The sequence below is a fragment of the Chroicocephalus ridibundus genome, chromosome 15 (assembly GCF_963924245.1).
Source record: "Chroicocephalus ridibundus chromosome 15, bChrRid1.1, whole genome shotgun sequence".
In the NCBI taxonomy this organism is placed as follows: domain Eukaryota; kingdom Metazoa; phylum Chordata; class Aves; order Charadriiformes; family Laridae; genus Chroicocephalus; species Chroicocephalus ridibundus.
The window spans coordinates 2,366,493-2,380,764 of record NC_086298.1 but is presented as its reverse complement, the minus strand read 5'-3'; the positions used below and the strand labels follow the sequence as shown (position 1 = coordinate 2,380,764).

At 44.7% G+C, this 14,272-nt stretch overlaps 1 protein-coding gene across 1 annotated transcript; it reads right to left on the bottom strand.

The window, feature by feature from the left end:
* Window positions 1-790: 790 nt before the first annotated feature.
* NELFB (negative elongation factor complex member B) lies at window positions 791-13,603 on the bottom strand. The gene is made up of 13 exons (XM_063353201.1): window positions 13,415-13,603; window positions 12,993-13,156; window positions 12,700-12,799; window positions 11,741-11,971; window positions 9,356-9,541; window positions 7,871-7,983; window positions 7,093-7,195; window positions 6,014-6,109; window positions 4,528-4,670; window positions 3,456-3,562; window positions 2,376-2,517; window positions 1,478-1,586; window positions 791-1,219 (listed from the first exon to the last, which is right to left on the bottom strand). The coding sequence occupies exons 1-13, from the start codon at window positions 13,514-13,516 to the stop codon at window positions 1,082-1,084; spliced, it is 1,734 nt and encodes a 577-aa protein (XP_063209271.1). The 5' UTR covers window positions 13,517-13,603; the 3' UTR covers window positions 791-1,081.
* Window positions 13,604-14,272: the final 669 nt, after the last annotated feature.

Genomic DNA, 14,272 nt, shown 5'->3' with positions numbered 1-14,272 from the left:
CTGGTCCTGCTCGGAGTCGGGGCTGGAGCACGCACCCTCAGAGGTGCCTTCCGACCCGAACTATTCTGCGATTCAGAATAATTCAGGTAGGCAGCTTCCTGCTTACAGGGGATTGTCAAGATTCTTTTTCTTTACCTGCTGAAATCCGTGTAAAGTCCATTGTAAACTCACACGACTCATTCTTCTCCCATGCCCATCTTCCTGTACGCTCTACCTGAGGCTAATACTGAGCCAGCAACAAAAGCAGAACAGGAATGAACTGTAACAGTACAGACAGCAACACAAACGAGCCATGAAGAACAGGCTGTTTTGTCAAGGACAGAATTTCACTCCACCTACACTCGAACCCCACTGTCATTGGGGAATATGCTAGTTTTGGGTTTTTTCACTGGCTCCAGGACTCATTTCAAGCCGCTCCTTTGGAGAAAAGTGGGGAGAAAAGGGGAGAGAATAGTTCCATTTCTGGCCTTCTCTGCAAAAGCCTAGCCCAGAAGATGGCTGTTGATGGCTTCTCAGTCTAGGGACACTGCTGGACATCTCTGACTAATGCAGCACGTCTTAGCATGTACCAAAAGAGCTAAAACCTCAAATGGGAAGTTGTATCAGTGGAGCTTATCTCCTCTGACATTTCCTTCTGTTGACCATCTTCTCCAGAGACCCAGAGGAACAAACTAACGGCCAAAGAAAGCTAAGGGTAGCCTGCAGAAGTTCACGCTACCTGCTCAACCATAATTAAACACTCACTGATCAGTTTTTAAAGTAGACTTTAAAAAAAAACAAGATGCCAAGCTTAAAAATATGCATTTTGTTTTTGAAAAAAAAAATGTACAGTCAGATTTGAAGTGGATCTACAAGAAGACACTCAGCTATCTTTAAGAAAAGTAAACCTTTGCGATGCACTGCATACGGAGTTTTCTAACCAGCAAGAGCCAGCGAGTTGGGTAAACTGCAGTGTTTCCTGAAAGAGCTTCAGTGGCTTTTTTTTGTTTCCACCCTGTAGGCAGAGACATTTGAAAGGCAGTACGGGGCCTTCACGCTGCAGAGCATGAGGTTAGTTCTCCTGTCTCACTACAGACATAGCTCAGCGTGAGGCTGGTGTGGGCACAGTGGGCAAGGGCAGTTCCATGGAGGGAGTCTCAGTCACTTCGGCTGGACTTGGCTTGCGAAGCTCCAGTTTCTCAGTGAGTTGGTTGTAAAGCTCCTTCACAGCCTCCCCACTCTGCAGAACGAGAATCAGGGAAGGAAAAAAAACCAGAAGAGTCATACTTCATTCGAGCTGCCACTAGCTCGAACACTAAGTTTGCAATTACCCTTTGTGTTTTAACACAAACCAACACAGAAAGAGGAAGTTACAAGGTAATTAAGACACAACTTGGTCCGCTTGGAAAGCAGAGCTCATGTTCTATTGAGCAACGTCTGGAAAGCCAGCTGCTTCCATTTGCAATTAATTTTCCCTTTCTCATGCTTCCCTTCTTACCTGCTTGGTGGGTTCCAAAGCCTTCTGGAGAGACTCTAGTTTGGTAGGTGCCACTTTGTGATGCAGATGAAGCAGCAGTCTTAGCACGTGTCTGTGTACATTCTCCTTTCTGCAAAAAGCAATTTTAAAGCAGAGTAACTAATAGAAACTAACACCATCTTGAGAGCAAGAAACCTACAGCAACAGTATCAGAATAATTCACACACCCACAGCCTGGCAGCTTTGTTACAATTTTCCAAAACATCTGAGAATTGTAGCCTGTGTGCTACAAAGTGCTAACCCTGCCTTATCTTTCAAGCAACTGATGTAATTATTCAACAGGAGTGGAGTAAGTGTAGAAATCACAAGGAAGGTGGGGGGGATTTCAAGCACAAACTGCAGCATGTGGCAGCAGCTGGTCTCTCTGCGGGACAGGCCATGTGCACATGCAGGAGGACGTTTGTTCTTTTGTACGCACGGAGGAAGCGGTAGCAGCACCAGCGCGGCAGTTCTAGTCACTTTGGGGTAAGCTTTGCGGAGGTTAGAGATCTGGTCTGCAGGCCAGCACTTGAACCACACTGACTTAAGAGATACAAACAGATTTTCTGTGTGCAGCTGACACTGCAAAGAGCTGGAGTTAACTCTTCATATTCAGAGCTACTGCAAAACATGAAGGATATTGTCTTTTGCAACTCCAACTTATGAATAAGGAATTAAGAGTTCAGGTAATAATTCATAATCAACACTTATAAATTTTGCTGATAAAAACTTGATCACAAAATATAAGCCTTTCCTCAAAGAAAAACAGCATCAGGCTAATATTTCCACTATACATGAAGAGTTTGCTGAACTATTAAAGTACAGTTCAAAGTCTCATGTATCCTGTAAACTCACGTCCCCCGAGGAAAATCAGATTTACCTTGAGCAGGCAGTGAGAAAGAAGCCATCAAAGAGACTGGTGCAGAACTCCTCCAGGGCAAATTCATCACCCAGCAGCGTGAGGTTACCGGTAAGCAGATGTAGAAAAATATCACTGAAGGCCAAGTCACTGAATGTCTCAACTGTACAACATGAAAAGGAAAGAGACTGAGACTGACAAGGATGTGCCAAAACCTGACTACACAGCAGACGTTCCTGCTGAAAGCTCGGCAGTGAGATTTCCTTCTAAAACAGGTAGCCCGAGCAGATGGCTTTGATCTCTCAGACATAAAAGATTAGGAGCAGAGGGGTGAGAAGAATATACAGAAAACCCATGTCTCCACCACGACTGAAGTCACAGAGCAGCTTGCTCCTGCCAAAATCACCAAGTCCCCCGCTCTCCTTCTCCACCACCCGCTGCTCATGGCCACATCCACCTCCCTGCACTCCTCAGACCCTGCAGTGAGCAGACACAAGTCACTTACCAGTGGAAAACTCATGTAAATGAGCTGCCAGTTCAGCAAAGGGTTCAAAGAACACCAGAGCTGGGGTGAGGGAGCGGGAAGTGAACCCCCACCACCTTTACTGGGAGCTGCAATTCCTAAGATTGCTTCAGAGTTCTCCTGCAACTTACCCCAGAGAAGTCAGTGAAGAAAGTAATCCCAGGGAAGAATTTAAGGCTGTGTGTGGTCCTGTTTTGTTACAGGATTTTTCGCTACACAAAGCCAAGTCCCAAGAATTCCTGTCCACCTGCAATTACTACGAGCAGTGGCAGAATTAAGCCACCTGCTCTTTTATCTTTCAGATTCATTCCAAACAGTCCGCAACTAATCTCATTGTTAACACAGCCTTTGTCCTAAGGAACTACTGACCTTCAGTCACTATCCCTAAATTCTCGGATCAGCAGAAAAGCATCCTAATTGCAGACAAAAATAAACGCTTCTGCAGGGCCTCAGCAGAAGAGCCAAGGCAGACCATTACATCTTTGATGCTGAAACCACTCTCGCTCCAGGTTTACCTGCCTCCTCGGTGCCCAATACAAGGTAAACAGCTATAGAATAGAGACAAGACAAAAACTTACCTAGTGCTGGCAGGAGCCTAAGGAAAGCATTCTTGTTCCTCTGTTTAGTGATGTGAAGGATGTAATACAGCCCAATCTCACAAGCTATTCTGTTCTCCTGCAAGAATCTGTTACGGCAGAAACAGAGTTTCTTAATCAATAAAGCGAAAACAGATTTTTAAAAAGTAGGTTTTAAAATACTGTTGGATAGCAATCAAGCAGTTACAGCAGTGGCTGACCTCAAATCCACTGAAGAGCAGCTACTCAGGGACTGAGTAGATGACCATCACTATGTTCACTACCATGGTCCAGAAAAATTTGCCATTCAGCAAACATTTTGCTGTCTCACAATCAAACAGTTGGATTTGATTGTGAACATTTATAATAGTATTAATGGTAAAAATGCTATTCAAAACGGGTTTTAGAAGCAGCCCAAACACTCAAAAATAATACAAAGTCCAATACTGTTTTCTTTTAGTTTCCCAAAGGTCAAGTATCAACACTGTCATAGAGGAGAGTACAACTACGCGGATACGGTACTCCAGATTCTGGCACACAGATAGGAATTGTGCTGGAAATTAGTGCAAGATCTGAATACAACAGAGGACACAGAAGTTTTATTTATCTTTTTGACACCTCTGGAGTGATAGGTTATCAACAGAGAATGAGCATCTGTGTGACAAAAATGCCAACTTTACAATTTACAATAGCGCTCTTCACTACCAAGCACAGGCCCTTATCCAGGTGCACCCAAATATCACTCAAACACTCATCATTCCCTGCTTGGGAAGCTACGCAAGCAGCATATTCGAAAGCAGTAATGCCAAATATTTTCATACTCAATCTGCCAAAAGAATGATCATTACAAGAAATAATTCTTTTATGTAAATAAATTTTATTTGAGCGATCACGGTGGAAACCTGTTCTGCTCAAGGAAAAGTCCAGGCTTGATTAACTGTGATTAACTATTGCCCCAAGAAAGTCTTTGTTTTACCACATACAGTATTTTTTCCTGTCATTGTTGGCTGGCTCCTTGATGTTCGGCTTTGGCAACAAGACTATATGTACAAAGCCAGGAAAGCAGATTACGTACTTGGTGAAAGCTTCAGGAATGGTGCTGGGGTAGGGAATTGGTCCCTTCTCCTCTGAGGGCAGTTTCTGATCTACATTGAACGTGTGGTCATCCACCACGAAGGACATCAGCATAGGCAAGAACTTCGTGATCAACTCAACTTCCTTAGAGGGATGGAAGAACAGAGGGAAAAGAACAACACTTTCATCAATCAGTTCATGCCACCTAATGGTCCTGGAGTGCTGTAACACTGAGGCAACACAAGCCCCATCCTACGCTAAGGAAAACAAGCTGTCAGACATCCAGTTCCAGCCAAAGTTATTGAATAATTCACTTCTACACACTCCACTGGTAATTAGGAACACAGTACTTCGCCTCATCTACAGAAATGCTCCTGCTCAAATCCGTTCTTTTGACAATTAGTTAGCATTTCTTCTGAGAGACCTTTTCCAATGCTGCTGCAAGCACTGCATGTTAAGGATGGTATCAAACTGCTTTCATCAAGAATTACAAATCATTTTGTTCATTCCCTAAACTGACAGGGATCAATGCACAGCTAGAATAGCAACAATAAAGAGCATCTCCTCACACAAGGCAGATCAACCTATGTTGTATCAGATTCACAGAGTGTGAGGTTACAGCTTGTGGCAATCGCAAATAAAACAGATTTTAAATACAGATTTGGAGATTCCCTTTAGGAAAAACATTCACAGTTTCTTTCTAAGGGATTCATGAGAGCACCTCTGCATGTCAAATTACAGTGCTAGTCACCCTCGCTGTTACAATCTGGTATTAACACACACCCTTCCTACGGTAAATTTAAATGTGCAATCAGCCAGTAATATTTATTTTGGAGACTTCAAGTGTCCCCCTAGGTAGACATTTGCTGCTTTATAGTTCAGAACAGAAAGAGCAAATTTCTCTTGAGAAACAGTCCTGCTGTGCAACACCATGGTTAGCCCTCCTGCCACCACCTGAACAGAACCTGCTCCCAGGCTACGCTAGGGCTGCCTATAATACCGGGCAATTTCCAAAGCATGGAAAGATTGTAGCTGAATGTGGCACTACACAAAACTCCTGTAACAGATAGCTGGAAGGGAAAAAAAACATTTTTCATGTCAATGAAAAGCTACTACACTGCCACCAGAGTTTCAGACCGGCCTCTGAAATCCTGCTTTCCTCATACGAAAGGTGCTTTACAAACTTGTCAGTATTGTAGAAGTTCCCAGCAACAATGAGCAACCAGTGCAGAATTTAATACAGGTACAGTCTGATTTTAAAACAGTAAGGGCCAGGCATTCACATAAATAAAAAAAAAAGAGGTAAATGAAGTTTACCGCACATCCACTTGAGGTGCTGCTCTGTGACCACTTACATGTTTTTTTCTAAGAAAGCTATGACGAGAGGTATGCAGAATGAACGTTAAATCAGGGATGCGATAAAATGATAAACAAGTCTAAAATTGTTTCATTAAATGTGTTAAATTCTAAATATCAAAATGGCTCACCATTTTTGGTTCCTTGAAGACTTGGCTGTCAATCATGTCCCAGGCCCCCTGTCCCAAAGACAGCATCCTAAGGAGCAGCAGCAGATCCGGGCTTTCCTCGAATTTTAAGGGAAAGAGAAAAACAGCTATTTTGATCTTCCACAAGTTGCACGTATAGCTATTTATTTGGAAGTAGTTGTTTACATTCAAAGCTCTCCTGGATTAGCAGCTTTATCGAAGACTGCTAGAGGTATTCGGTACTCTGATTTAATCGACAACTGATGGCTCAAATGGAATCAAATAACAGACACACCTGAGGGTTCACGGTTTTATGTAACATTTTATGTTGTATGTTATACACATGCCAAGAAGTATGCAGCCAATCTGATCACATCGTTTTTAAGCATGTCCTGCCAAATTAGTACACTGAAATATAGTGTGTCACAGGACAGAAAGCAGAAGTAAGAGAAAGTGTGTGTAAGAACGACAATGGGGTTTTGTTATCACTGTGCCCTGAAACGAAAACAATTTTCAGTCTTAAACTGTCATGAGGAAGTTGTTAAATTTTACTGTTGGATTAAGTAACTCAGGGATAAAACCAGCAAATGCCTCACACTGTTCAGACACCTGTAAGGCTACCCTCCTTTAACACTTAAGCACCTCCTGCAGACACTACTTGCAGGAAGTGTATTATATCGCAGCCAACAGACCAGAACAGTGTAAACTAATCCATCGTATTTACCGTGGCAGGGAATAAAGCCTGCTGCTGTCAGGCAAACCGATGGAAGGACAAAGCAGGGAGGCACATATTCTATGTATGATTCCATACATGCATAGCTGTTTGGACAGAATGAGCCACGCAAAGAATTCTTTGTCAATTCAGAGAACTCCAAAACGCCCGTCTCCAAACAGTGCTCCTGCCGAGCTCTAAAGTATGTGCAACGAATGGATAGGCAGCATCACATTTCCCTTATTTCAATTTACACAAGCATTTGAGAACTTAATTGTACTTCTTGTACAGTGCCAGCCCCTTGTTGATGAATGCTATTTTTTCAATTAAGACTACAGTTCAGATTAAGTACATAATCTGCGACACTCACCCTGGGTAAGGTGTCCTGCCCAACCAGGTCCTGCAGGTGCCTTATGGTACTCAAGGCTAAGGTGTTAATGGCAAAGGGATCGCACAGGATCATGGATAAGTCCCTGAGAAGCAAAAATCAAATACACGTCATACATAACAAACAACCCTACCGTACAGTTCCATATCCAGCCATAGGACGCCAGTGCGTTTCACTAGAATAAGATGTTTGAGACTGTTCTTTCCTGTAATCCTGTCAACTACCAGATGTAACATCAAAGTACTGTGCCTGTGTACACTATATTTTTATAAACACACACGCTGCTGAGTTTAAGAAGAGAGGCAGACACAGGGCAAGTATTCTAACAATACCCTCACTATGATAATCTAAAACCTGAATTTCTGTCTTTTGTTACCTACAGGTATCCACCTGTAGGTAACCTTCTCCTGCCTTGTCAAAACACCATGAATGTTATTTCTTTGACTTGAAAGAGTGTGTCATCCAAAACAATTACTAAAGGTCTTCTGCACTGAAATCAAGCAGATCTCCCACAGTCAGTTACCAGGCCACAGGGGAGACTCAAGGGTGGTAACTTCGACAGTACAAGCTACGTCACCAGAACGTGTCTGGCTATGCCCCAGTGCGTCAGTGCTCACAAGTGTACTGGATGTGACCGCGCAGAAAGGCTGCTGGCTGTTAGCTGGCTCTAGGGAAGAATTAACACCTACAACACCCGTCAGATGTCGTGACTGCCAAGAACCCATTTTCAGTTTCTCAATAAACAGCCCAACTGCCTCACCCCAACACTTGTTCTTGCCCTTTCTTCACTCCATCCAGAAAGCCTTGCAATTCCCGAGCTCTCTTGTTGTCCACAAACTTCTCCCGAATGCAAGCATCAAGGCACCAGGTGAACTGTTATAAAAAAGGAGAAAGCTTTATGAACCACAGCAACTCGGTAAACCAGCAATAACATAAACAATGTCAGAGAAAACCGGCTCGAATGACCTCCAAGTATCCGGAATTAATACATTGTATTCATATTCTTAGCTATGGTAGAAAGCTGGTCACAATTATGGAGGAGGTCTGAAATAAACATTCCAAAAGCAGGTCAGAGATACCAAGGTAAGTTTACCCGGTGTCACTTTCTCCCCTTCCAAAAGAGGCATTTCCTGGCAATTAAAGAAGCAGCATGTATAAAATATATCGCTGCCCAGCACACCTGACTGAGGTGTATTTACACAAGTATGAGGCTGACAAAGAAGCAGCATCACTGAGCAATAATTACTAAGAATATCCCCTCTAAGCAGGGGATATTAGCAGTGGAGGTGATTCTGCTTTAGAGCTGTATTATCAAATTGAAAAAAAGACAGTTAAGTGAAATGTTTTATCCGATCTAAAATTAAGGGCTTTTTTCCCCCTTTCAGAAAACAACATGTTTTCCCCCAACATTTCAGCTGTCAGAAAAGAACAACTTGCTGAATTTTCTGAAATGCTTTCATCGTGGCTTCCTTTCCTTGCAGAAGTCACTGCATTTTGCAGTGGCAAAATAAGGTCGCTGAAAATGATCTGCAACTTGAACAAGAATTTGCCCTTTTTTATTCAGTCACTCTCTGTATACTGATTTGGGGACTCTTGATCAGAAGACATTAAAACACATGCGGTAACATCATCACTCTAGGACATATTCTCTATAAGCTGAACACATAAAACTTAGCGACATTCCTTAAGAGAAAACGCTTTGTTCTAGATCAGAGTGATGCTGACCACAGACAAAGGACCAGTAACAAGATGCTGGTGTGACATTAACACCTCATCTGTCACCCCCCCAGTATTTTAGGACTTCAATGTTTTCTTAGAATTCAAGATCCAAAGTATTTAATGTTCCACACACAGTTTACTGACAGATGGAGTATATCACACCAGGCACAACAGGGAGGGAAGCAAGGTTCGATTAAGAACCTGGGGCTAGATAGTGGTTTTGATTATTTTTTGCAGCACCTACATAGGTCAGATTAGATGTTGGTTTTAACACTGCACAAGTACCATAAATTTGAGTGATTTACGGGTTATGAAATGAAAGCAAGCTGCTGGTTAACCAAGATGAAATTTTCACCTGAGGTTCCAAGGAATATAAGATGACTTTTGGATTCAAGGTCTGAACCCTCTTCACAGAGAGGAGTCATCGTCTCTGGGCTGAAGTCCTGCAGGGCAGCAGGTACGCACAGGAGCGGGCGAAACAGAAAATTCTCCAGTAATACTCCTATCTGTCCCACATGATTAATACCTTATGACAGGGGTCAACGGTGCAGATTTCGCTGATTTCCAGGTCATGCAGCGACATCAGGAGCTCTGCCCGTAGCGTGCAGTAATGAACATTCCTTGTCCGAAGGAACAAGGTTCTCAGAAACTGCAACACCATATCATAGAGCTTCACGTTCTTCCCAATCATCTGCGTCAGCTTCTGAACCACCTAAACTCAAAGCGGAAAAAATGTGCGCTCAGTACCAAGATACTGTTATTTCGCACACAAAAACATTGAATTCTTTTACATGATTTATCAAGATTGAAACATCCGCATTTACACAAGTTCCTGATTTACACCAAGATATCCAAGAGCGTTTGTTCAAGAGATGTTCATCAAAAGTTTCATAGCCATAACGAAAGAATAAAGAATGTCAAGAAAAAAGCTCTCTTGCAGAAGGAAATCGAAGCATTTGTAAAATAAGGTGCTCAGCTACGTGAAACAGGTAAGAAGCAGCACCTGTTATCGATGAATATAATTTACAATTGTAACCTGAGCAAAACTCACTTTTCTTTGGAATTCTTTTTCTATTTCTACCTACCTTCTTGCTACAGGCACAAGAATGAAGGTGAAGTTTCTACTGGTTTGGGCTGGGATAGAGTTCATTTTCTCCACAGTAGCTTGTACAGTGCCATATTTTGGATTTGTACGGGGAAGTGTTGATAACACAGAGCTGGTTTAGTTACTGCTGAGCAGCGCTTACACAGAACCAAGGCGTTTCCTGCTCCTCACATCGCCCTGACAGCGAGCAGGTTGGAGGTGCACAAAAAGTTGGGAGGGGACACAGCTGGGACAGCTGCCCCCGACTGCCCAAAGGGATATTCCAGACTGTACAGTGTCATGCTCGGCAATAAAACTAGGGGGGAGGTTGGCGGCGGGGGGCCACTGCTCAGGGACTGGCTGTGCATCAGTCAGTTGTCAGTGAGTAATGGTTTTCATTTGCATTGATTGTTTCTTTTGGGTTTTATTTTCCTCTCTGTTGTTTTTTTCCTTTTTTTTTTCCCCCCTTCTTTTTAATTATTAAACTGTTTTTATCTCAACTGAGTTTCTTTCTTTTACCCTTCCAATTCTCCCCCCTATCCCACTGCAGGGGAGTGAGCAACCTGGAACAGGTTGCCCAGAGAGGAGGTGGAAGCCCCATCCCTGGAAGTTTTTAAGGCCAGGCTGGATGGGGCTCTGACCAACCTGATCTGGTGGGAGGTGTCCCTGCCCAGGGCAGGGGGTTGGAACTAGATGATCTTTAAGGTCCCTTCCAACCCTAACAATTCTATGATTCTATGTGTGGTGCTTAGTTGCCAGCTGGCATGAAACCACAAGTCTGCAGTGTAAACCTGAAGTAAATTGCACCAGAGCACTTACACTAAATGGGCTTTTGAAAGCAAAACAGACCCAAACCAACGCCCAAAGTAACAGATGTGCTACCCTCTCTGAAATTAAACCTTTATACTGCCTCATCACTGCAATTCTTTTGCATTCTCGACAGCAAGGCCCTTACAGAAACTCTGGTATTTCCCTTTTGGAGCAAAAGCCCCCAGAGGTAAAGCAACACATTATAGCTGAACCAGCGTAATGGCTTGCTGTTGCCAGGAGGAGAGACCCACGCCTGACACCTATGCCACTGCTCCCCCCGACATCAAACATGCCTGTGTGACGCAGCCCATCTCCTTGCAATGGCTTTGGTGCCAGCTGATCTCTTCTTTGAGCAGATCCAACTCACTGTCTTGGAAAATTACTTTCTGGTTTTATTTGCTAGAGTTTCTGTAGCAATTATTGAGCTGAATCAGCTCATGGAAGGTCTGATAATTGCCAGAGCTACAGGGAGGCAGGGAAGGAGCAGCACCTGTGCCCTTCCTGCGGCTGAGTGTTGGATCAGCTCAGCCACTTCATGTAATTCCATTCAAAGAGCAGCTTTTATGAATGCCACCTTAGCTACAACTTTCAATATCCCTTTCCATCTTTACCAAGAAAAAAAAGCTTTTCTCAGGTTATGTCCTGCTAAAAAAAAGTCGCAAGAATAGAAATTTAAGATATTTAAACTGATTTGATAGATGCTTATCCTTCACAACAGCTGAGGGGTATTAAAGCCAGACCGAGCAATAAAAGAAAAAATTTGTCCTTGCTATTTTTTTTTAAAAGCTCATAAACAGTTTAAAACATAAATGAATTATTACACAGCATTGAGTAACTATTAAATAATTCCTGTTGCTTTCATCAAGATACGTGGGAGAAAGCAGCCTGGTATTTCTTACAAATACTTTGTCTAGCCAAACAATTTTAGCAGTGAAGTTGGGTGGGCGAAACGGACACTCTGTTATTTGACAAGATTGACTGAGAGCTGATTAATTCCATTCACGAGCATGTCCTTACCTCGCCTTGACGTCTTGTTTTGGGAGACGGGCTGAAGAAATTGTGCAAGACAGAAATATCGTTGCTGAAGAGAATATTTTCTTTCTCCAGGATATACTGCTTCAGCAGCGGAGATACCTCATCACCAAACAGAGCCTGGTTATCCTGCCAAATCTGGCGCTTCACCTCCACTGCACATGCTTTATACAAATCCTTATCGGCCATTACTAACTTCAGCTTCTTTTCAGGGACCTATGATCAACACAGCGGTTACCAAACTGCAGAGCAACTTACCTGCCTGACTGTCCAAGTAAGAAGTAACTGGCTACAGAAGACATCTAAATCATAATCTCAGGCAGCCTAATTTGCACAACAATGCAATTAAACAACAAGCAGTATCACAGACCCATCTTTTGCCTTCCCTACTCCTGTAACAGTAAGCTATAGTCCTAAGACACTTAAGACTTCCTTTAAACCTACGATGCTAAGATTTGGGGTGATGTTTCAAAACTCAGTAACTTATAAGTTCTAGTAGCGGTTTTGAATCCATTACCTTAAGTACAATATGATGCTTTTAATAATGCCACTCAGAGATTTTTGTTTCACAAATCCAAATCTCACCCCTGGCTATTTCTGGTTGCATTCTTCAAATCTTTTTTTCCACTTGTCGTAGATTTTTAAATCAGCTGTGGAAAAATTCACCTACCAGTGAATTTGACTACTTTTAAGAAGCTGCATATACTGAATAAAATAGGGAAATAGTCTCAGCTGATTATGAAAATGTAAAATGCTTTTTGAATTGGTCTACTAAGTTGTTCCCAGATACAAGAATCTAGTATATCTTCAGTCAGTTCCTAACACCGAACGACAAACTTGCAGAAGGTCTGCAGATGGAGCGTGCAGCCCACCCGGCAGCACAGCTAAGAGAAGCTACACAGCAGAAATGTAACGGAACAGCCCAACCAGCGGAGCGGTTTTACCTTGGGCAAGTGCTTCATGACACACATCACCACAGGCTGTATGGAAGGCATCTTGACCAGGGAAAAGCTCTTCTCTAGGAGATCTTCCAGCTTCTTGTACCTGAAAACATGTAAGAGCAAGAGACTAAGTACCATGTTACAGCACAGGACCAAAGTGGCTCATCTCAAAGCCACTGGAACTTGATCCCTCAGGAACTTATCTGTCTTTTGCATAAGTCATTCGTCCACTGTAACTAATTTTCACAGAAAAATTCCCAGCTCACTCTGAATAACCAACAAGACTGAAGACAAACCTCTCCTCGACTTTCCCTTCCAAAGCGATGGCAGAGACCCTCTCTAGCAGCTTCTCCCTCAGCTCGTCGAACACCGACTGGTGGAACTCCAGCCGGGGGGTGCCGTGCAGGTCCAGGAAGGGCAGGGCCGACTGCAGCGAGGGCAGGAGCACTCCATTTTCTGTCTGCCAACACAAACACCAGAGAGGGACGCCAGTGGGGGGTTAGCCGGCTCCGCTAGCCACCAAACGACAGCAGGGACTACTAAAGCCATACTGGTTATAAAATAAGAAGAGATAAATACCACAAAACAGACCCACACTTGGGGCCTTCTCCTGCTCTCGACCACCCCACAGCCTCGGCCCCTCACGGGCGGCCCCGCCACGGGCGCCGGTGCACCCCCCGCCACGGGCGCTGGGCATCTCCATGGCGACCCGCCCCACCTGGAACTGTTCGATGGCCTTCAGCGGCTCCGTGCAGTTGGTCAGCGTCTCCTTCAGGTCCTCGCCGTTGGCCACCCCCAGCTCCTGCAGCCCCGCGTACATGGCTGCCTGCCCGAGCCCGGCCGGGCCCGCTCCCGCCACGGCTCCCCCCCGGCCCCGCTCCACTGGGCGCAGCCCGGCGCTCCTCCTCGCCCCGCGGAACCCGCTCCGCCGCACGAAGGTTCCGCCGCACGAAGGTTCCGCCGGGGGGAGAGCCGGGCTCCCCGCGGCCCCCGGGCCCACAGCAGCCGCCGTGGCCACGGCTGAGCGCTGGGGGAGGCGGCCGGGCCCCAGGGCCGTGGGCCGGGGTACACTGCCCCGCTAACACCGTTTCGGAAGCACGGATGGTCGGAATCCGTCATTTTAAAGGTCCCTTCCAACCTAGAGGAGTCTGTGATTCAATGTCGGGGTTACTGGAGAACCTGGGTTCAGCCTGGAGAAGAGGAGACTGAGAGGGGATCGCATCAATGCTGATCAATATCTAAAGGGTGGGTGTCAGGAGGATGGGGACAGACTCTTTTCAGTGGTGCCGAGCCACAGGACAAGGGGCAACAGGCACAAACTGGAACACGGGAAATTCCATCTCAACATGAGGAAAAACGTCTCTAGTGTGAGGGTGCCAGAGCCCTGGAACAGGCTGTGGAGTCTCCTTCTCTGGAGATATTCCAGAACCACCTGGACGTGATTCTGTCCAGCCTGCTCTGGGTGACCCTGCTCTGGCAGGGGGTTGGAGATGGTCTCCAGAGGTCCCTTCCAGCCCCCGCCATTCTGTGTGATTCCTGCGGGTGCACGAGGCATCCCTCGGCACTTGGCTGATCC